Genomic DNA, 22,273 nt, shown 5'->3' with positions numbered 1-22,273 from the left:
CTTTTTTCAGGTAATTGAACAAAAAAAATCCCTTAATGGTAGCATACCTGTAAAATCAGCATGTCTTGGCGCAGATCATCACCATGTTTAAAGATAATGCCAATCGTTTCATTCGATAGGGCTGTAGGGTCAGCACATTTAAACTCAAGCCATAGGGGCTTTTTCTTGGAGGCCATCACTTTACATTTTTCAATCTGTAAGGAAATAGTCACATGTTTCCTACATATAATGAACACATATCGTGGACGTGTAAATCCTCTTGCAAAATATTATTATAAACAACCAGTACAAAGTCCTAGTTGGAAGAGAAGATATTTGCAAATACCTATCAGATAAAGGATTAGTATCTAAAATCTATAAAGAATTTATCAAACTCAACATCCCAAAAACAAGGAATCCAGTGAAGAAATGGGCAGAAGACATGAACAGACACTTTACCAAAGAAGACATCCAGATGGCTAACAGACACATGAAAAGGTGCTCAACATCACTCATCATTAGGGAAATGCAAATCAAAACCACAATGAGATACCACCTCACACCCCTGTCAGGATGGCTAAAATGAACAACTCAAGAAACAACAGATGTTGGCAAGGATGTGGAGAAAGGGAAACACTTTGCATTGTTGATAGGAATGGAAACTGGTATAGCCACTCTGGAAAATAGGGTGAAGTTTCCTCAAAAAACTAAAAATAGAGCTACCCTACGACCCAGCAATTACACTATTAGGTATTTATCCAAGGGATAAAAAATTGCTGATTTGTAGGGGCACATGCACCCCAATGTTTGTAGCAGCACTGTTGACAATAGCCACAGTATGGAAAGAGCCATTGACTTTTGAATGGATAAAGAAGATGTGGGATTTATATATAATGGAATATTACTTGGTAATCAAAAAGAATGAAATCTTGCCATTTGCCACAATGTGGATGGAACTAGAATGCATTATGCTAAGGGAAAGAAGTCAGAGAAAGACAAATATCATATGATTTCACTCATATGTGGAATTTAAGAAACACAACGGATGAACATAGGAGAAGGGAAGGAAAAATAAGATAAAAACAGAGAGGGAGGGAAACCGCAAGAGACTCTTAAATACAGAGAATAAACAGGGTTGCTGGAGGGGAGGTGGGTGGGGGGATGGGCTAAATGGGTGATGGGCATTAAGGAGGGCACTTGTTGGGATGAGCACGGGGTGTTATATGTAAGTGATGAATCACTAAATTCTATTCCTGAAACCATTATTACACATATGTTAATTAACTTGGGTTTAAATTGAAAAAACAAAAAACAAAGTCCTAGTTGGAAGATGATGTTCAATGATTTGGGTAAAAATACAGAAAGCGTTCTTACCAAATCTGCAAATGTTATAACACTTAAAAGCAAGGATTCTCAAACTGTATTCCGAGGAACCCTATGAGTCGGTGGAGGTGTTCAAGAGGCAATGACAGATCCTGTCCTCTGCATGCCTCACTCCTACAGGGCTCTGGTACTCCCATGTGCCCATTACTACAGAGCAACTATGCTGTTTATCTAAGCTCAACATACCCTAGGAAATGAAACATAAAGAAAACTATACCAAGGCTGATCCTAATCAAATTGCTGAAGACCATGGTACCAAAAAGAAAATCTTAAAAGTAGCCTGGGGAAGAAAGACACATACAGAAATCAGAGGTAAGAATGACAGGAAACTTACAGAAAATATGCAAACCCAAAGAAAAAGCTGCTGAAAGGGAGGAAAAAAAGCCAACCTAGAATTCTATATTCAGGGAAATCATCTTTCAAAAACGAAGGTGGAATAAAGAGGTTTTCAGACAAACAAAAGCTGGAAGAATTTCTTGCCAGAAGACTTGCACTATAAGAAATTTTTAAGGCTGAAGGAAAATGATGCCAGATGGAAACACAAACCTTTACAAAGAAATAAAGAGGGGGCGCCTGGGTGGCTCAGTCGGTTAAGCGGCCGACTCCAGCTCAGGTCATGATCTCGCGGTCCGTGAGTTCGAGCCCTGCGTCAGGCTCTGTGCTGACAGCTCAGAGCCTGGAGCCTGTTTCAGATTCTGTGTCTCCCTCTCTCTGACCCTCCCCCATTCATGCTTTGTCTCTCTCTGTCTCAAAAATAAATAAACGTTAAAAAAAAATTAAAAAAAAAAAAAAGAGTCCCAAAATGTGGTAAATGTGTGGTCAAATCTATATATCTATATATCTATATCTATATCTATATCTATATCTATATCTATATCTATATCTATATCTATGTCTATATCTATATGACATATTTATATAGATATATATATTTATATTTATATATAATATATATATATATATATATATACATTTACATATGTAAGTTTAATCTATTAAGTCTGCTAAATCTATTTTTAACTATTTAAGGCAATAATAATAATTATTATTGGGTTTATAACATATGTAGGAGGTAAAAGCATGACAAAAATAGCATAAAGGTCGGGAAGAAGTTAATGGAAGTATACTGTTGTAAGATTCTTACGCACACGTGAAGTGGTGTATTATCTGAGTGTAACCAAGAGCATGAGGTAACAGATATTTAGTATATGTGCTGCCGAAGTGAGCACTAGGTAACAGATATTTAGATCAATGAAGTGAACTAGAGAATCTAGATATGGACCCACACATATACGGGCAGTTGATATTTGACAAAAGCGCTGAGGTATTTCAACAGATGGTGCCAGGAAAGTTGGCTATTCAATACCAAAAAAACCACACCTGATCTTTACTTTCCATCATACCCAAAAATTAACTCCAAGCTGGATCAAAGGCTGAAATGTAAGAGTGAAAACTATGAAACTTCCAGGAAAAAATATTTGTCACATTGAATTAGGCAGTCGTTCTCAACATTGGCACTGTTGACATTTTGGGCTAGATTATTCATTGTTGTTGGGGGGCTGTCCTGTGCAATGTAGGATGTTTAGCAGCATCCCTGGTCTCTACTCACTAGATGCCAGTAGAATTTTCCCAGTTGTAACAGTAAAAAATACCTCTAGACATTACCAAATGTTCCCTGGTGTGTGTGTGTGTGTGTGTGTGTGTTGGGGGTGTCTCTCCAGGTTGAGTATTATTGGATTAGGCAAATGTTTATTTAAAAAAATTTTTTTAATGTTTATTTATTTTTGAGACAGAGAAAGAGAGAGACAGAGTGTGAGTGGGGGAAGGGCAGAGAGAGAGGGAGACACAGAATCTGAAGCAGGCTCCAGGCTCTGAGCTGTCAGCACAGAGCCCGACATGGGGCTTGAACCCATGAGCTGTGAGATCATCTGAGCAAAGTTGGACGCCCAACCGACTGAGCCACCTAGGCGCCCCACAAATGTTTCTTAGGATACACAAAAGCAAACTATACAAAAGGTGATGAATTGGACTTAATAAAAATTTAAAAACCCTTCTGCTCTCTGAAATATACTACTAAGAAAATGAAAAGGTAAGCCACAGACTGGAATTTGTAAAACGTATACCTGATAAAGGATTTGTATCTAGAATATATAAACAACTCAAAAACAAGAAGGCAACCCATATTAAACATGAATGAAAGATGTGAACAGAAACTTCTCAATAGAAGATGGAAAATAAGCACATGAGAAGATACTCAACATCATTACAGAAATGCAACATTGAGATGCCACTTCACCATTGGAATGGCTAAAATTAAAAAGATTGGTGATAATTAGTATTGGCAAAGATGTGGAACAGTGGGAACTCATGTACATTGATGGTGGGAATACACAATGTTACACACTTTGGAAAAATAGTTCAGCAGTATCTTATAAAATTAAACACACACGTACCATGACTCAACTATCTCACTGCTAAATATTTACTCAAAAGGTGAATGGAAAATAAAGCATAGTATATCCACACAGGGGACTACTACTCAGTCATAAAAAGGAACAGATGGCACACACAGCAATGTGGATGGATCTTAAAAGCACCATGCTAAGTAAAAGGATCCAGATACAAAAACTACATACTGTATGATTCCACTTGATGAAATTCTAGAAAATGACATGACAGAAGCAGATCAGTTGTTCAGGATAGGGGATGGAAGGAGGAAAGGGCTAGCTCTGCAAGGGAACATGAAAGAACCTTCCCTATAACGTCTCTATGGAAGTGTTCTGTATCCTGGTTACAATGGCAGTGGTTATATGATTGCATACGTTTGTCAAAACTCATTGCACTGCCCACTTAAAACAAACAAAATTTATTATATGTAAATGATTCCTTAAGAAAGCTGATTTAAAACAAAATGGATGGGAGACTGCCTGGTTTTGAGGCTTTGAGGAGCTAGTGGTTAGAGAAAGGCTTGACAGAAGCCCGTCCAGGGACTTTCCAGCTTCTCTGTCTCTACAGAAACATTAGCTTTTACCCACAAGGCCCTGTGAAGCGTGCACAGACAGTTACAAGACATAAAGACCACTTGGGGACATCGAGGTGATACCTACCACTAGTGCTCCGGCCTTCAGTCCAGGATCATATGGGACTCTAAAGCTTTTTGGGAGATTCGAATTCTGCAGGTTTTCAAGTTTTTGCTTAAGTTGTGAAATAACTGTAATTGTCAGAAGTGCACAAAGTTACATGAGTTCAAATAATCACCGGCATTATCTATAGCATTTCCTGAGGCCACGTCTATTCATAACATTCTATACATTTGGTCTGGTGTGGAGTGGGAGCAAAGGGTGTAGGTTTCTGTCTTTGAGGAACTAACCATAAGACGTGGCGAGATAAGTCAGGTTTACTGTGAGCAATACAACCATGTACACAATACTACAGCAGTGGATAGAAGCATGCGAGTAAAGATATGGGAGGCCAAGACAATCAGGTAGGGAAGGATATTCTGAAGGTAATGCTAAGGAATATATACTGTTGTTCTCTTCCCAAGATGTGAAACTTTGAACTGCCATTTGGTTTGGGGAACAGACATTCAAGGACCATATTAAATGCAATTCAGTTAGGGTTCTATAAATTCTTTTCAGAAGAAGAAGTCAGGTTATGTGGAGACAGTGTGATAGCCTCAAACTCAAGAGTTCTTTAGAATTCTAAATTCTAAGACAAAATATATAGGTTAAAAATTTCTTCCTGGATAACATACTAGAGGCCGGTACAAGTGTTTCCCTTTCTTACTTACAATGAAAATAAAAGTAAGATGATTATGACCATGATTATTTTTTTGGAGAGAACATTATTGGTGTATTGGAAAAGAATTCAAGGGGAAAAGTGGAAATTCAGAATATTCAAAATACTAGCTGACTATGTTAGTATATGTGTCCATTATGAGCCATAGTGCTGGGTCTATGTATATAAAAATGAATAAAAAATATCCCCTAGTTGCAAGGCTCATGCAGTTTACCAGACCAGAAAGATGTGTCAATGACTATATTTTAATATAGTATCAACCCAAGCCTAGGGGAATACAGAGAAAGAGTGATTAATTTTCCTAGGGGCAGGGACAGGATTTATTAGGGATAAGATCATATTGGAAATGACATCAGAGAGGAGGTATATATGTCTGTGTATAATTATGCTGATCTCTATATAAATATATATAAAAAATAGAAGTATACTGACATATATAAATATATATACACAAATTTAAAAAGCTTCTCAATAATTCATTTCTTTTTTTAAATTTTTTTTAATGTTTACTTATTTTCTGAGAGAGAGTGAGACAGAGTGTGAGTGGGGGAGGGGCAGAGAGAGAGGGAGACACAGAATCTGAAGCAGGCTCCAGGCTCTGAGCTGTCAGCACAGAGCCCGACATGGGCCTCAAACTCACGAACTGTGATGTGAGATCATGACCTGAGCTGAAGTTGGACACTTAACCAATTGAGCCACCCTGGCACCCCAATTCATTTCTTTAAAAGACTGAAAATTTGAAAATTAAACACATATATTGAAAGGAAGGAAAAAAGTAAATATTTGCAAATAACTAATCTTCATGTGTGTGCAACTGTTCTGTTTTTTTGGTTTGCTTTTGTTTTTGTTTTTTTAGTTTCAAGTTTTTAATTGAGATTCCAGTGAGTTAGCATACAGTATAATATTAGTTTCAGGCCTGCAATTGTTCTTAAATATACACCTTACATCTGCATGCTTTTTAAATTTTTCAAAGAGTTCAACATCTATTATAAATTCATCATTAGCATATATCCATAGTTTTAAAAAATACGAACTTGTAAAAGGAGGACTTTAAATTTGCTTACTCCACAAAGATGGAAGATTGAAAAATGTGTTCTTGGCTTCCTTTAGGAAGGTACAGCCCGCCTCCCCGAAGGAAGGAGAATCGCAGGGATAATGGCATTGGAAATAGAGGCACCATACCTTGGGAACTGACATCATACTTTTCAGCAGAGAGCGATTTAATATCAAGGGTGACCTTCTGTAGCATCTCGATCACTTGCACTTGGTCGGTGAAGTCATGCAGCATGGCTGTGCCACAGCCCCTCAGGTAGGCTTCTAGGATGACTGCAAACCTCTGCTGGTAGTGTCTGGACTGTGCTATCTCGCTTCTCAAAAACCAAAACAAGAAGTGACCAATTCTTTTGTTCTGAAGATGGGAACAAGAAGGGTGAACAGTTGTGACTAATGCTCTATCAGTCAGTTCTCGCTAACTTTTAAAAGGTCACACTATTCTCAAAGTGGAAGTACTTACTCGTAAGCCACGCTTCAGCAGAAATCTGGCGAGGGCGCTGTCATGATAGGGTTCAAATTTCACAGCCTAAAGGAAGAACACAGGGGCATTTGTAGGACTGCACTTCTGTGTTGGTTAATCAGGGGAAAAAGGAAATGGAGGAAAAGCGCTCTGCCTTACTGGGTCTTTTCTGGCTAGGCTGATGACAATCTTACCAGTCACTTCACTCAACCCTTTCTTTTTGAGGACACTTTGGGTCAGAATGAGCCACTTGCTTAGGGGCTGGGATTAGAAACCAGAACTCTTGACTCCAGTTATGTTCTTTTGCTACCATCAAAGGTTAGGCTTTGGCTCCCATTAAGGGCTTACTTGACTTATTGGAAGGATAGAGGGGAAATATGGGGATGACTGTAACACATCCTTAAAAGAGGAATGTAAAAGAGGTTGTTGGAAAGAAAACGCACAGTGGAGACGCAACATATAACAAGAAAAATATGTTAGAGGTGAAGATCGTAAAAATTCTATAGCTTCCCTTCAGCTCAAGATGTTTGTTTCGCATCTCGCTGGCAGGTCACCACGCTACCTCATGGGCTCTTACTCCAAGTAAACAGCAGGCCTGAATCCATCCACACAGAGTGATCACTACCCTCTGCTATGCAGCAGTGTATACAGAGAGTTTTTTCTGAAAAGTCTCTGATTTTATGTGCTTCCTAGGGTTTGTAGTTTTTGTATCACTTGGCTGTTATAGAGGTATTGACCTGCATGGCAGACAGCTCTATGACTGAAGAAAATCACCAATAAAATATAAAAAAATAATTTAGAATGGTGGGTATAGGAACATTTGTTATACCATTCTTAGTATTTACAGTAAGTCTGCAATAGTTCACAATTTTATGGCAAGACTAACAAATATAGTTTAAATTGTTAACAGATGTGTAGATAGATTTATAGGCTGATATCGTGTGTGTGCATAAAGAGAGGCTTAAAATGAAATATCTCAGTATTTTCTTTACAGATAGAAAGAAATGGTCTACCTTTTTTTTTTCCCCCAAGGAACAAGAGAAATTCCCATTCCACTTTATCTTTTAGGGCCTGTGTGGTTCTTGGTACAATTTCCAGTTCTTACTCTGGTTTTCCAGTTTGGAAATGATCAATATTGACATGCTTCCAAAGATGCTTTCTTTTCTTTTAAAAAAAATTTTTTTTAATGTTTATTCATTCTTGGGGGAGAGAGAGAGAGAGAGACAGAGTGTGAGCAGGAGAGGGGCAGAAAGAGAGAGGCAGACACAGAATCTGAAGCAGGCTCCAGGTTCTGAGCTGTCAGCACAGAGCCCAATGTGGGGCTTGAACCCACGATTATGAGATCATGACCTGAGCCAAAGTTGGACGCTCAACTGACTGAGCCACTCAGGCGCTCCTCAAAGATGCTTTTCATGGCTGTGGGCCGGTAGGTGCCTGTAGCTGCCGTTAAGGTCTGAATTCTGAGAATGTGGTTTATTTGGCCACTGGTACAGACTTCAGAATTGTTTTTCTAAGTTTCCAGTTCAAACGTGAGTCGTTTCAACCTTATTCGTGTTTCACTTCTGTAAACACAATGCAGATCTCAACTAGGAGACCATTTTAATCAGGAATGAGTCATTCAGCCATATCTGAAAATGTCTCAAATAGTTTTACAAATGACTACTCTTTTTCAAATTTATGACCACAAATTCAATGTTAATATTACTTATTGACCTCTTTCATTTAAAACATTTCCAAGAAGAACACGATTCATTTTCCAATTCTGCAAAATTTACTTGTGAAAATGACAATGAAAAATAATTCATTAGTGAATTAATTTTCATTCATTTTCATTTGTCTTATGTCACTATCTGAACTAGTGGGCAGAGAAAACTATTAGATACATTTAACAGAGGAAGGCAAAGGTCAGGTGTAATGTTTCAAGTATCTGCTTAATGAGAAGGCAAAGATTCAGAGTTAAAGTTGAGAATATTCAAAATGCTCAGAAAACTCCAGGGCCTTCCTCTAACTACAAATAATGATTACAGAGTTTAGTGTCTAACACTAAGAGTGGCTAATCCTCAAGAGCTCAGGTCAGGGGTGCCTAGGTGGCCCAGTGAGTTAAGCATCCGACTTTGGCTCAGGTCATGACCTCATGGTTCGTGAGTTTGAGCCCCGCATCAGGCTCTGTGCTGACAGCTCGGAGCCTGTAGCCTGCTTCTAATTCTGTGTGTGTGTCTCTGTCCCTCCCATGCTCATGCTCTGTCTGTCTCCCGCTCAAAAATAAATAAGCATTTAAAAAAATTAAAAAATAAATAAAGAGATCAGGTCAAACATCACTTATTCAGAACTGTCCCTGGTTTCCTCAATCTAAATTAAGTATCTCCAGGACCCCTGCCTATTTTGTCATAATACCCTGCAGATCTCCCCCAGAGCACTTGCACAATTTGTTATGAAATATCTGTTTGTATGTGTATGCATTTAATGCATTTAATGTCAGTCTTCCCCCACGACATCACAAGCTATAGGGGGACAGAGACAGGCTCTGTTGTGATCACTGATCTCTCTAGCATCCAGAAGTGCACAGTACATGTTGTTGAATTAATGGAGGGACATGTCTGCACTCTAAAATAGCATTCTGTTCCAATTCCTTTATTTCCTCTTCCTTGTTAAACAGCACAATACGGTCTCAGAAGTGCTCTGGTGTGCAGAACTGTGCCTCCTTTTTTCTTCAACTTCCTAGGTAAACCTTAGGCAAATCACTTAGTCCTTCTGGACTACTTGGAAAGGTGTGAGAACAGGAGTGGAAATCCTATACCAGACCTGTCTGGAGAGAGGGGCTTTTGAGGTCCCACCCAGATAGATGTTATTCTATGAATTATGATAAGCGTGATCAAAGAGGGTGAGCTTTTCTCTCTGGGACACACTATCCTGACCCCGGATTTTTTTTTTTTTTAATTTTTAATGTTTATTTTTGAGAGAGAGAGAGAGAGTGTGTGTGAGAGAGCAGAGGAGGAACAGAGAGAGAGGGAGACACAGAATCCAAAGCAGGCTCCTGGCTCTGAGCTGTCAGCAGAGAGCCGGACACAGGGCTTAAACTCACGAACCCCGAGATCATGACCTGAGCCAAATTCGGACGCTTAACCAACTGATACACCCAGGTACCCCCCTCACCCTGGATTGATGCAGGAAATTGGAGGCAGAGAAAAGAGCAGGGCCTGGAGGCAATCTGCCTGGGTTTGATTTCTGGTGTGATTTTTTAAAAGTATGTGACCTTGAGCACATTACTTAGACTCTCTAAGCCTTGGTTTCCATATATATATAATGCAAATGTTAATTTGACCTCCATCATAGTTGTTTGGAGAGTTCAGTGTGATAATACACGAAACGCATGCAAATCACTTGCAGCCTCAGAGCCTTGGTACAAGGGAGCATTCCACTAATCGCATCTGTCACTAATATAGTAAATGAGAACAAGCTACTCCTATAGGGCCAGTTTTCCTAAAAAGCAAAATACTATGTCCTCAAAATGATTGTTGGCAATGCCTCAAAGACAGTAAAAAAAGTAAATGGAACAGTTTACTACTGTTTGAAGTGGCTTCATCAGATCTCCATTGACTGACTGTGACGCTATATGGGCAAAGGGCATTTGGTAACAACTGAATGGGGTGCCTGTGCACATGCAAATAAACTCTTTGAGAAGAGTGCTCCCTTGAGAACACCAGAATCCCTACCTGGACCAGCTGTAGGAGGTAATGCAGAACATCATCGTCCTCCAAGCTCTCCAGTTTCTGCACTGCAATGGCTCTTACATTTTCATCCGAAAAATTGCAGTCCAGGAGTTGCATTGTTAACCCCACATCCAAAGCACTTTGATCCCAGACCTCCCGTCTGGCTAACAATTGGTACGTTTTGGCTACAATTTCTTGCTGTCCCCATTTTACGGAGCTAAACAGCTTAGGATATGCCTTTGGATGCTTAAGGCTTTCATATCTAAAATGCCAGAGCAATTCTTTGTCCTCTGCTGTGAGAGGGTTAAGTGGATCAGTGGCTATGATTGCTTCCAGTTGCTTCCGAAGCTGGTTGGGCATTTCTGCTCGAACCCGGTCCCCTTCGGGGTCAGGGGTGGGGCGATGCTTAGGCAAGGCTATTGGGTGACAGTAATTGTCCAGAAGAATGGAGATGGACATTGAGTTCTCCTTGTCTGGGTTTGTCGCAGACGTGAGCTTGTCAGCATTGAAGCTCCCTTGGTCTTCTCCCTTCCCAGATATCTGCCACATGTGGAGCACATACTCCCCGTGGCGCAGGAGGAATCGGTGGTCTATCAGCAGCAAGTTCACGTAATAGAGGAGCTGAGTTTTGCCTTTAGACTCAGAACTGGGAGTCTCTGCAGAGGTCTTGCCAGCCAGCACTGGAGCTTTGCTGCAGTAGATCTGGAGGTTGAGTAGAGCCCCTCTGGGTAAGTCTTTTATTTTGATACTGAACTCGAGCCACACATTCCAGAGCACCTCCTCTGTGAAGGGTTTGGGGCTGGTTCTCCTTTGGCAAAGGACTTGCTGCCCATGCTGGATGTTTGCCTCCACAAAAACCGTGAGGTCAGCATTCCGGGGCAGGACGGGGATATCAATGCCTCTGATTTTGACCCTGAACTTCCGGTCGCAGTCCCACAGGGACACGGTGAACACACTCTCGTGGTCCTTCCCGTGGATGGTCAGCTGCTCATGGTAGCCAGTGACTCCCGTGCAGTCATCCACCAGTGGCCACTCTTCTTTCCTCACCTCGTCCAGGGCTGGGTCTGGAGGCGTGTCAAGCACCAGGTGAATCTCTTCTCCATTCTTGAGGCATTGCCTCACCCACTGAAAGTTTTTGATGGGCGTTTCACCCACTAGGTACTCATCCCGGCCGCAGACGCGCAGCACAAAATCCTGTTCGCTCTGGCTTTCGGGGATATCCATCAGAGACTTCTTCTTGGCCATCTTGGTGAAGAAGCTCTGGAGGATGGCGCCTGGGGTGTCATCGGCCGAGACCTTGATGGTCTGGCTGGTGGTGCTGCGGTGAATGACGATGAAGATGCAGTTGTTGGTGATCTTCTTCAACAGATACTCTGGGAGGGGCTTCGATGTCACCCACGGGTGCATGGCGTAGAGCTTAGGGTCGCGGCCGGCCACCTCGACCATGCGCGGGGTGACCAGGCGGCGGCGCGTGAACTCGAGCTCGTTATCGTGCACGTTGCTGACGTCGGTGACGTCGTAGCCGATCAGGGCGGTGAGCTGCCGCTGGAAGGCCAGCGTCTCGTCCGAGGGCGCGCGCCGCTGCACCAAGTGGATCTGGCCCGGGCTCCTGTGCAGCACCTGCCAGTAGCGCAGGCAGTCCAGGGTCTGCACCACCTGGTACTTGTCATAGATCTCGTACCACTGGCCCTTCTTCTGGTAGAGCAGGAGGAAGTGGTCCGGGCCGAGCCGGCGGTAGAAGTCGGTCGCCACGCTAGTCTCCAGCGCGCGCAGCCACACCTGGGCCTTCATCTGCTCCACGTTGCCGTGGCCGGCCACGTGCAGCAGCGCCGTCTCGGGGGTCTTGCTGTTGCGCTGGCTGGTGGGCAGCACGAACTCGATGGGGATGAGCTCCATGGAGGACAGGCTGGCCGTGGTGCTGCGCGGCTTCATCCTCCGGCGCCGGCGGCGGTTGTCCTCTCTCAGAACCACGGGCTGTTCATAGTTGTCCAACTCCATGCCCTGCGCGACCTGGGAGTGGAGACACAGAGGGCTTAGTCACGGGACAGGCACTTTCTGTTAACACTCTTCGACGAGGTGGCAGAAGGAGAAGGTAGAGGAAGGCAGTGATGTGCGCCCGAAGATACAGGGGTTTTGGAAGTGGGGCCCAGGAATGCTGGTCCCACCACTTAGTATCAGGGTGACTTGAGCTAGTTAGAGAATCTCTGATCCTGTTTCCCACCTGTAAGATGGGTTTAGTGATACCTCAGAGGGTGGAGGGGAGGATTAAAAAAGGTAATATGCTTGTTCGGCATGGGCGATAGGTACATGGGGGTTCATCAATCAGGTACCTTATGTTTGAAACTTTAATTAAGGAGAGAGAGAGAGAGAGAGATGTGAAGCACTCATCCATCACAGTCCCTGACACTTTATAATGGCTCAAGGTGGTAAGCGTTGTTCTTAAGCATACTGAAATGGATAGATGAATAAAATCATCCAGTTAAATGATCAAGTTCTAATTTTCAAGGTGCAGCGTGAGATGCTGAAACCCCACACTGTGACAACACGCCCTCAACCTGTTTCATCTTTGTTCATTCTTACACTTCTCTCTGGGACCGAGATACCTCGCCCAACCACGCTTCACATTCTCGACTTTCAAACTGTCTGGATCAGGTATCTCCTCCCTAGTCAACTTCCTGTCTGTCTTTTTCTTTTCTTTCTTTCTTTTTTTTTTTTTTCTTTCTAGTTAGGAAAGGTAGTAATTTCATTGATAATATTCAAAAACATCAGAATTGGTGAAGTCGCAAGCAAGAACTTTTGCAGATACTTGAATTTTTGAATCACGAAATGGGTAGTCATTCTGGCTGTCATCGTTACATTAAAGCAGTATCTTAGGGGAGTCACCCAAGGCTGTACTCTTCTAGCATGAACAATCAGGTATTTTTAACTTTGTACCAATTCATTCCATCTGCCCCTGCATTAGATAGTGGAGAAGCCACCAGATGGGAGGGTGGATTTCTGGACTCCAGTGACCTGTTATTTGGACCCCAATCGATCACTTAACTTCCTTTTTGCTCTCCTATTTTCATCTCTATAATGAGAATTCACAAACTGATTCTCATCAATTCACTTTCCTCAAGTCTTTAGTAAGTACCTACTCCACACAAAGCATTTCAGTATAAGTGTGACAGAATGCAATAGGAAACACTTCAAATAATGATTGAAATATTAAAATTGAAATACAAACAAGGTGTTACGATTTTAATATCTAGTATCCCTAGGTTGTAAGATATGTTCCACATAAGAATCAAATACTGAAACAAAAATTGTTTCCAAAATTGTCATTTACTCTCTTAAATGACTAATGTTAGTGAGACTCATAACTACTTATTTCCTTCATAGTGGACCATTTGATATATACCAAAAAGGAGAGTTTGATTCAAAGATAAGAAAGACAAGTTTCAAATCTTGACTTTTAAGCTGACTTATAAAGTCAATAGTCCCTCTCTTAAAATATTATGAAGTTATCTTCAGCAAATACAGAAAGCAACTGTTCCAGAGGGCTATCTCTTGTAGCTTTTAATTCACTGTTTGGTCTGTTGCTACATTGTAGAATAACAACCAAAGAAGAGAACCACAAGATATATTTATATTGACAACAAACTGAAACAAAATAGTTCCATATTGAGGCAAAATACAAATACACAGCAATAACTTCTGCCTCAGTGCTACCAAACAGTCTTACAAGATACAAGACACAGAGGAAAAAAAGGCTGGCTAAATACTCACTGCTTTCCTTCATGGCTGAGGCTATGAAGCTTTCTCCTCTTATGAGAAGACATCAGAAACACTGTTAAGCACAATAATCGCTAAGCATGCACTTGTGAGAACGTAAAACCCGGCTGGCACAAGCTCCTGTGCCCTCCCTCTTCCTCCCAAACAAAAACAAACAAACAAAAAGGACAGATGCACCTGCAAAGCTATGGCCGGAACCTTATGGATATCCACACGTATAGGTCTGGCCAGACAATGAAACGGAGGCATTCAGTGGTAGTATCATCTCAAGAACCGACAACCGTTCCAGATAAAAATATTCTACCCCAGACGGAAGTGTCACTATTCCGAGTCAGACCCAACAAAGGGCAAAAAAATAGAAGGAAGTAATACCTGATAAAGCAGCGGAGGTGATGATGCTGAAGGATCATTTGTTTAATTTTTGAAAACAAAACAAATTCGAATCTACCCAGTGTGCCTCTAAACTCTTCCGCTTTTCTGGGTCTCCCTTCGTATCCAGATGCAGAGGAAGTGTTGCAGTTACCAGGAAGGAAGTTTTAACCAAGTTGATTATACGTGTGATTGCTCATTTTAAAAGTGTCAGAAATGCATTTCCTGTTATAGCACAGAGTGAAACACAGGAGTGAAAAATGTTTACCATATATATATATATATATATATATATATATATATATATATACACACACACACACACATATATATTCTATTCTTTGAACTAATTTTTTTTAAATGGGAGAGACTGAAACAAATTAAAATACACATTCACAAGACATAAACACATGAGACATAAATACTCTTTCTAGATAGTTCTTAGAAGAAAAGGCCTAACAGCCACAATATTAGAGAAACAGCCTGGTAGGCAGATTTTTAAGAGTTAAATTAAACTCATTAGTCCTGCAAAGCTCACTTAATTAAATTTTCTTTGCAGGAACTCAAATGAACTCTTGTTCATATGCTGTAACTGAGGAATGGGGGAGAGAAACCTAGTGATCCAGGGGCCTGAGTTACACAAGCTGAATATTTTCAAAGACAAGGTCTGGGAGCTTGCCTCCTTACCTTGGTGAGACATTTCTGTATATTTTCAGAGCATTCAGGGTCCAAAATATTACTGTTGTGTGTGTGCGCGTGTGCACGCATGTGTCCATGTGTGTTGTAGAGGGAGACTTACTATGAGCCATGATTGGCTGCAGACAAAATAAAAGGTTTCTTGGTGTCATGGGAAAATTGGGGAGCTGAGCACTGTCATCCCATCAGATAGACAGTCACTAAGAGAGGGCTCCTGAGTCCCATGGGAGTACAGAATACATAGAAAAGCCATACTAGGGGCACCTGTGTGGTCTAGTAGGTTAAGTGTTTGACTTCAGCTCAGCTCATTATTTCATGGTTTGTGAGTTTCAGCCCATGTTGGGCTCCCTGCAGTCAGCACAGAGTCTGCATCAGATCCTCTGTCCCCTCTCCCTGCCTCTCAAAATAAACAAACATTAAAAAAAAACAAAACTCAAAAAAGAAAAAGAAAAGAAAAAATCATCTTAAATCATTTTTAGAGCAGCTCTGTATTTTCAGGTGACTTCAATTTCCTGTAGAACCCCCAAGCCCACTCAGATCCTGAACCAGTGTTCCGTCTCCTCTCTCCCAGGGTTTTCTATACTTGAGTTCATCCTCTAGTCTGTGTTCTCATGGACTCCAGCTGAGTCCCAGGAACAGCCAGTAGGATGGTGCTTTCTTGGAGGTATATAATTGAGAGGTTCTCCGAGTTCCTTTGACATCAGAATAAATTATTGTTGATCCAGTCTGTCTCCTTTCACACAGACCCCTTGGGGTCTTAGCTTTCTGCAAACAGTTTCTACACATAGTCAAAGAGTACCTATAATAGTTGACATCAAGCAGGAAAACCATTTAATTCAAAGACTGCCTCCCAAATATTTGGAGGGAGCTTATCAGCTTTCCAAAGTATATTCCTACTTAGGAATACTCCCTTGGGAGGCTGGCAGATTTAGAAGCCTAAGAGCCGGCCCTCTTTGTTGATTCTGAATGAGGGACCAAGGAGCCATGCTAAAGGAGTTTGCCAAGCTGTTATGGGGGTGGGTGGGCTGACCGCAGATTGACCACAAGCTTGGCCAGCCTTGTTCCCTAGACCATGCAACAGATACCTTCCTCACCCTGACTCAGTCACACCCAGGGGGCCAAATCCCAACCCGATTACCCACCTCCCCAACCACTTCCCATATACACACACTAATTATTCCAGCTGACTCTTGGGTCTCCTTGCTGCTGAAGGAACTACTCAGCTAAGTCCAATTATGCAAATATTTTCTGTTCTATGACTAAACTTGCAAATGGTTCAGGCTTTATTGGTGGTTTGAGATTAAAAATACCCTGCCCTTCCCCAAATCCTAATATAGCCACTAAAATTTGACTATATGTCATAAGCGTTCCAAGACAGAAGTCATGGCCAATATCACCCTTTCAGTGGATACTTCCTCCTTGCAGAGGAGTCCTCTTGTTGGGGCCTCTTTCATCCCCAGATTTTTTAGGTTAGGAGACTTGTAGGCTTCATCATTCACCTGCTTTATTGGTATGTTTCTTTTTTCTTCTTTTTTCTCCCCTTCTGTGAATCTCCATGCATCTAGCACGTGTTTTACATATGGTAGACATACATTGCATTTTGACTGGGAAAAAAAAAAATCAAACAGGTTGACCTTCTATATCACTCTGACCATCACAGGAATAAGATAGAACAGATGAAAAAAGAAGAACACAGTAATATCTGTCAATAGTCAATAAACAGATTATGTAATGTTCATTATAAAATATAATATTTTGATGGAGGAGGTCACTTTGGGTGGGACTTAAAAAAAAAACAGTTCAACATGCAGAGGGATGCCTAGGATTTAAGGTAAGAGGAATCATAAGGGAAATTTCCCAAGCCTGAAAGTATTTGGGGGACAGTGAACAGATCATTTTGCTGAAATAGAGGGTTATTGAAAACAGTCGTGGGAAATACGGAGATACGGGAAAGACATGGGAAGACTGGCATGTGCCTTCCAAATTCATTTCATGTCTTGGCACATGTCAATAGTAACAACATTTGTATGGCACACTGGGTGCAATGGGCTGAAAGTTTGTGTCCCCCTGCAAATTCAAATACTGAAATCCTACCCCCCAATGTAGTGGTATTAGGTGGGGCCCTTGGGGATTTGTGCCTTTGTAAAAGGAATCCCAGAGAGCTCTCTTGCCCTGTTTCTGCCATGTGAGGATACAGTGAGAATATGGCAACCTGGAAGGGGGCCTTCACTAGAACCTGACCATGGGGGTACACTGATCTTGGACTTCTAGCCTTCAGAATAGTGAGAAATACTTTTTGATTGTTTATAAGCCACCCAGTCTATAGTTCTTTGTTACATTAGCTCCAATAGACTGACACTGAGGTCAAGCAAAAAGGCTCCTCAAAGGATGAGATAATCCCTGCCTCCCCCAACGCTTTTGGGGCACACTGTTTGAGAAGCTCGGTTTGGGTTATTGCTCCTAGGTGGGGCAGCTATCTGATGCAGACCTGTGGGTATCTCTTGGCTTCGAAAAGCACTGGAATCCATCTTTTCATATGTTTTAGTTCAGCCTCAGAGGGCTTATACAATGTGAACAAAAATGCAAAAAATCATTTTAGTCTAACAATTTACTTTCATACCTTGATTTGTTGTCTGGGCACAAATACCAACCTTTGTGAAGCTTTTGGTCCATATCTGGTAAGCTGAAAGAGAAGTATCCTGGTATTGTAGAAACACTAGCAATCGTGAGACCTAGGTTTATTTCTGCTTATTCTCTGGGCCTAATATATGCTAATTCATCTCTCTCGGCTCTCTAATCTACCAAAGGGAAAGCAACCACCCTAATTATCTCAGAGGAAGTTGTTGTAAACCTTCATGTTTCAACGGAACGTAAACTTATCTAACTATACTATGCAAGACATTGTGTTGGATGTTCTAGAGGACATACAATTCTTGGTATCACTCAACCAACATGACACACAGAGGAAGAAGAGGCATGCCGCTTGTGTGTTTCTATTTCAGAGAGAGAACGTTCCCAGAAGCCTCCTGGGTTCTCTCTTATCTCTGGTCGGAATTATGGCAAATGCTTACCTGTCCCTCAGCCAATCACTAAGAAAGGGGATAGAATTACACGAGTGGATTAAACTAATCAGGATTTTCTCTGCTGAGTTCCTGGATGGCAGAGAACTGTGGCTACCCAAACAGAATGTCAGGGCTCTGACAGTAAAGACAAAGGGTCGCTGGGGAGGACTCCAGGAGAGTTTGTCAGAACTTTGACTGCCATTAGGGAGGTAGGTTATTATCATGCCATGTGGGTAGAGGGGAGCCACTCCAGGTTTGGAGAAAAGAAGCTATGGGAAATCATCACAGTCAACATCTACCCTACAGGCAGAGCCATGTGCCTGTGGGACATTCCACACATTTTCCATTCTTATTATCAGAAATTGGCCATCGAGGGCGCTTTTTTGCTGATACAGCTTAGGAAGGACCACACAAATTTCTAGAGAAGATTTTTTTTGTAAATTGATTTTTAACAATCCCAACTCCTTAGCATAATGCTAAGCATGATCCTTTGTGATCTACTCCTTGTGGTCTAACTTTAGCAGGATGCCTTATCTTCCAAATCACCTCTCCATTTGAATTAAACTGCTTTCTGCTCTCAAATTTGCGGTGCTGTCTCCCCGCCTCTGTGCCTCCCCATGCTGCTCCCTCTGCTCAGTCTCCTCTGCTTAGGCTTTCCTCCCCTCTCCTTCCCCCATTCCCTCGTCCCCTGAGCCATTTGACCAACTCCTCTTTTTTAATACTCCATTTGCCTAACCTCCTTAGGGAAGGCTTTCTGGTTTTAGGAGAGCACATGGTGGGGGAAGCTTTTCTCTCTATCAGTAACCACCCCAAGAATAACAATACTGTCACCACTAACAAGAACAAACCTTTCCATAGCACTTTCTATGTGACTTAAACTGTCCCAAGCACTTTAATTTTTTTTAATGTTTCTTCATTTTTGAGAGAGAGAGAGAGAGAGAGAGCGAAAGAGAGAGAGAGAGAGCATGAGCAGAGCAGGGACAGAGAGAGAGGGAGACACAGAATCTGAAGCAGGCTCCAGGCTCTGAGCTGTCAGCACAGAGCCTGACGTGGGGCTCAAACACACAAACAGTAAGATCATGACCTGAGCCTAAGTCGGATGCTCAACAGACTGAGCCACCCAGGCGCCGCCCCCCCCCAAGCACTTTAATTAGTGAATAGTGTATAATTCACTTAATCCTCACAACATCCCAAGGAGGAGCACTACTATTACCCTCATTCACAGATCATGAAAATAATGCACAGAGAAGTTAAGTGCCTTGCCCCAGGTCCCACAGCTGGGCAGCGGCAGCTGTCCTAGTGCTTCTCCCAGGAGAGGATAGCTGTTTTACTAGGCTGCCTCCTCCACCAGACTGTGAGTTCTTGGGGACAGTGACTGCTCTGCTTTTCACCAGATTCCCCAGGGCCCAACACAGTGCTTGGCACATATAAGCAAGGGCCTTGATAAATATTTATAGAATGGATGGTTTGTATGGAATAGTTCTTTTTTCAAAATCAGTGGATTCCCTTGCGTTTACAGTTAGCAACAGGAATATTGGGTGATACTCCTGAAGCCTCCCAGATCAACCAAGACCCAGGCATCCCCTCCCTCCCATCTAACCACCTAACCCAATACCCTACAATGGCCTCTTCTGGAAACCTCGGAACAGGAAATTTGGGAGGAAGATGGTGTGCAGCATGTGGAGTGGAGATGAAGCCCACTTTAACATTATAAGGAACGATAATGCTTTAGAAACATCCCCTTTATAGTCCCTCTGCCTGATCCGGCTTATTAGTTCTCTTTGTTGTTATCTTAATAAAAAGAACTTGAAATATAAGACCCCCCCCCCCCCCAAGTGCCTGTACCACACATCCTTGTGAGCAAGAAATCCTCCCATATAATGGATGCCCAGACCCATCCCTGGGACCCTACCTTCAGAATTACTTGCAGACTGTCTAGAATTTTTATCTAACTGCCTACACACCTGTTACCTAATCACATGCCTGTCTCTTTCTACCTCTTCCACACAAACCGATCCTGACAGAGAGAAAACTGCAGTAAGGAGTGAAGCTTCCAAACTAAAGATGGTTCCTTCCTTCCTAAGATTTTTCCTTTTCAAGGGCCTAGCAGAGACTTAGTAGACCGGCTTGAGTGGAGCCAACTCTCATCTCAGAGCAATGGTCCTGTGGCCTGAAGTGACATTTTACTGGAAGCTGCTTCTCTGGCCTTGATATGGGACTTTGTTTCTTCTAAAGCTCTGAGTTCTCGGCTTGGGGTCTGGCGGAGGCACATTCCGTTGGAAGGCAGCGCGGAGGGTGGCCTGCCTCTCCAGGTTCAGTAAAAGGGCGCACGAATGCGGACTGCGAATGGGAAGTGGGGCGAGGGCGCTGACTCCCAAGCCGGGCCCTTTCCTGGCTGGGGACGCAGCGAGGCCACCGCCCTGCGTCGCCCAGGAGGCGGACGGGACCTCTCCGCGCGGCGCCACCTGCCCGGCTACCCGGGGCCCAGAGCTGCGATCCCTGCCGGGCGCCCAGGGTGGGCGAACCGGACGGCATCGCGCCGTGTGGGTGCCTAGGAGGAATGTTCTTCGCCTCCAAAGCTCGGCCCTCTTGCTCTACAGTTACCCATTTTGTGCGTCCGTTTAATCCCAGGAGAATTTTCTAAGGGTCTGGAAAAGCCTCGATGGGTGTGGCTCAATGAGGGCGTGAGTTACCCTGCCCCTCCTCCCATCTGCTGACTGTCTCAGGGTTTCTCTTTTTCTTTTTAAGTGGATGTCTGGACACGCCTCCCTCTCTCTTCCTTCCTTTTCTTTTAAAATAGTTATTTACTGACTTGACGGGGAGGGCTTTTGGATGGCCGATAACATTCTGTTTCTTGATGACGTACTGACTAGTTTGTTGAATATTCATCAAACCATGTTCTCGACGCTCACTTTTCTGTGTGTTATATATCAATATAGTTCAAAAGCAGTATTTACCTGAAGTTATTTTTACTTAAAAAGTGTCTAAAATTCGAGCTACTTCTCATGCTTTCTTAATTAACTGGATTTCTCTTCTTTTTTCTCCACTTTCTTGGCAGACTCCTTGCCTCCATGTGAATCTTGGTGTTCCAGGTGGAGGCCAGTGCTGGCCCATCATGTCTGCCTCTCACAGGGCATGCATTCATCCAACATTTATTATTGAATATCATCTGTGTGCTGGCAGACGGGAGTCCCTGTCTGCAGCCAGCTTGCAACTTCTAGCAAGGCAGAGATGTCCACCTATTGTCATCACACAGTGGGGGACATAGATGAGCCCTCAGAGCTGTCCAGAGGAAGGGTTGTAGGAGTTCCAGAGCGGGATGCTGTCTGTCCCACCTGAGCCTTCCAGAAGGAAGGTCTCAGTAAGAGTGGCAGGGAGAGGTGAGGGGGGAGAGCATTCTGGCAGAGGGCACGGTATAGGCGGTCAAAGTTCAGAAGGCTGACATTTCCTTAAGTAGCCTGGAATGCACGAAGAGGCCAAGAGAGGGTGGTCTGCGGGGCCAAGTCATGGCATTCCCAACAGCACCCCCAAGCCCCCACCCCAGCAAGCAGTATTCTGTAGAAGCTGTGAAACAAGCAGGAAGGACGAAACTGAACAGTTTGGGGTTGGGAGTAGGGAGCGAGATTGGAATGCATCTCTAGGGACCCCTGGACTTGCTTTTTTAAATTAACAGCTTTACCGATGTATACTTTACATACCATTCCCTTCAGTTTAACCTTTCACGCGGTTCTCTGAGGCAAATGTAACAGTCTTAATGTATTCATTAGGGTACGCTAACCGTGCTAATCGCATAACAAAACCTCGGCGGGTTTATTGCTTTCTCTCCTCAGAGTCCCAAGCTGGTTGGGTGGGTAGGGCGCTGTCTAAGCATTCATTCAGGGACCAGCCCCCTGCAGCTAGTGGTTCTGCCCTCCCTTTGGGCTGTGAGGCCTCCACTGGGTCTGAGAACTGCTCCCATTTCTTGTGCCGTCATATCGTTGGTCAGAACT

General features: G+C 42.9%; 1 protein-coding gene and 1 long non-coding RNA gene across 5 annotated transcripts in view; one reads left to right on the top strand and one right to left on the bottom strand.

Annotated features, from left to right (window-relative positions):
• The window catches only part of PIK3CG (phosphatidylinositol-4,5-bisphosphate 3-kinase catalytic subunit gamma), a 34,059-nt gene extending 19,391 nt beyond the window's left edge, over nt 1-14,668 (bottom strand). The window contains exons 1-6 of one of the 3 annotated variants that reach the window (XM_025929471.2): nt 14,530-14,668; nt 10,387-12,393; nt 6,674-6,739; nt 6,343-6,568; nt 4,470-4,573; nt 48-194 (exon numbers count right to left, since the gene is read on the bottom strand). In XM_025929471.2, coding sequence (XP_025785256.1) covers nt 48-194; nt 4,470-4,573; nt 6,343-6,568; nt 6,674-6,739; nt 10,387-12,381 — 2,538 coding nt within the window. In that variant the 5' untranslated portion in view covers nt 12,382-12,393; nt 14,530-14,668. Of the gene's footprint in view, nt 1-47; nt 195-4,469; nt 4,574-6,342; nt 6,569-6,673; nt 6,740-10,386; nt 12,394-14,151; nt 14,307-14,334; nt 14,500-14,529 lie in introns of those variants that run through there. The other 2 variants (XM_086696937.1, XM_086696938.1) reach the window with 2 other exon arrangements.
• Nucleotides 1-22,273, top strand: part of LOC147583325 (uncharacterized) — a 172,536-nt gene that overhangs the window by 119,937 nt on the left and 30,326 nt on the right. For both annotated transcript variants that reach the window (XR_015248092.1, XR_015248093.1), the window contains 2 exons: nt 6,271-6,469; nt 10,920-11,111. This is a non-coding gene — a long non-coding RNA (uncharacterized LOC147583325). The remainder of the gene's footprint in view (nt 1-6,270; nt 6,470-10,919; nt 11,112-22,273) is intronic.

Source organism: Puma concolor, chromosome A2 (genome assembly GCF_028749965.1).
Source record: "Puma concolor isolate L17-30 chromosome A2, mPumCon1.1.hap2, whole genome shotgun sequence".
Lineage (NCBI taxonomy): Eukaryota > Metazoa > Chordata > Mammalia > Carnivora > Felidae > Puma > Puma concolor.
This window is presented reverse-complemented; position numbering and strand designations above follow the sequence as displayed.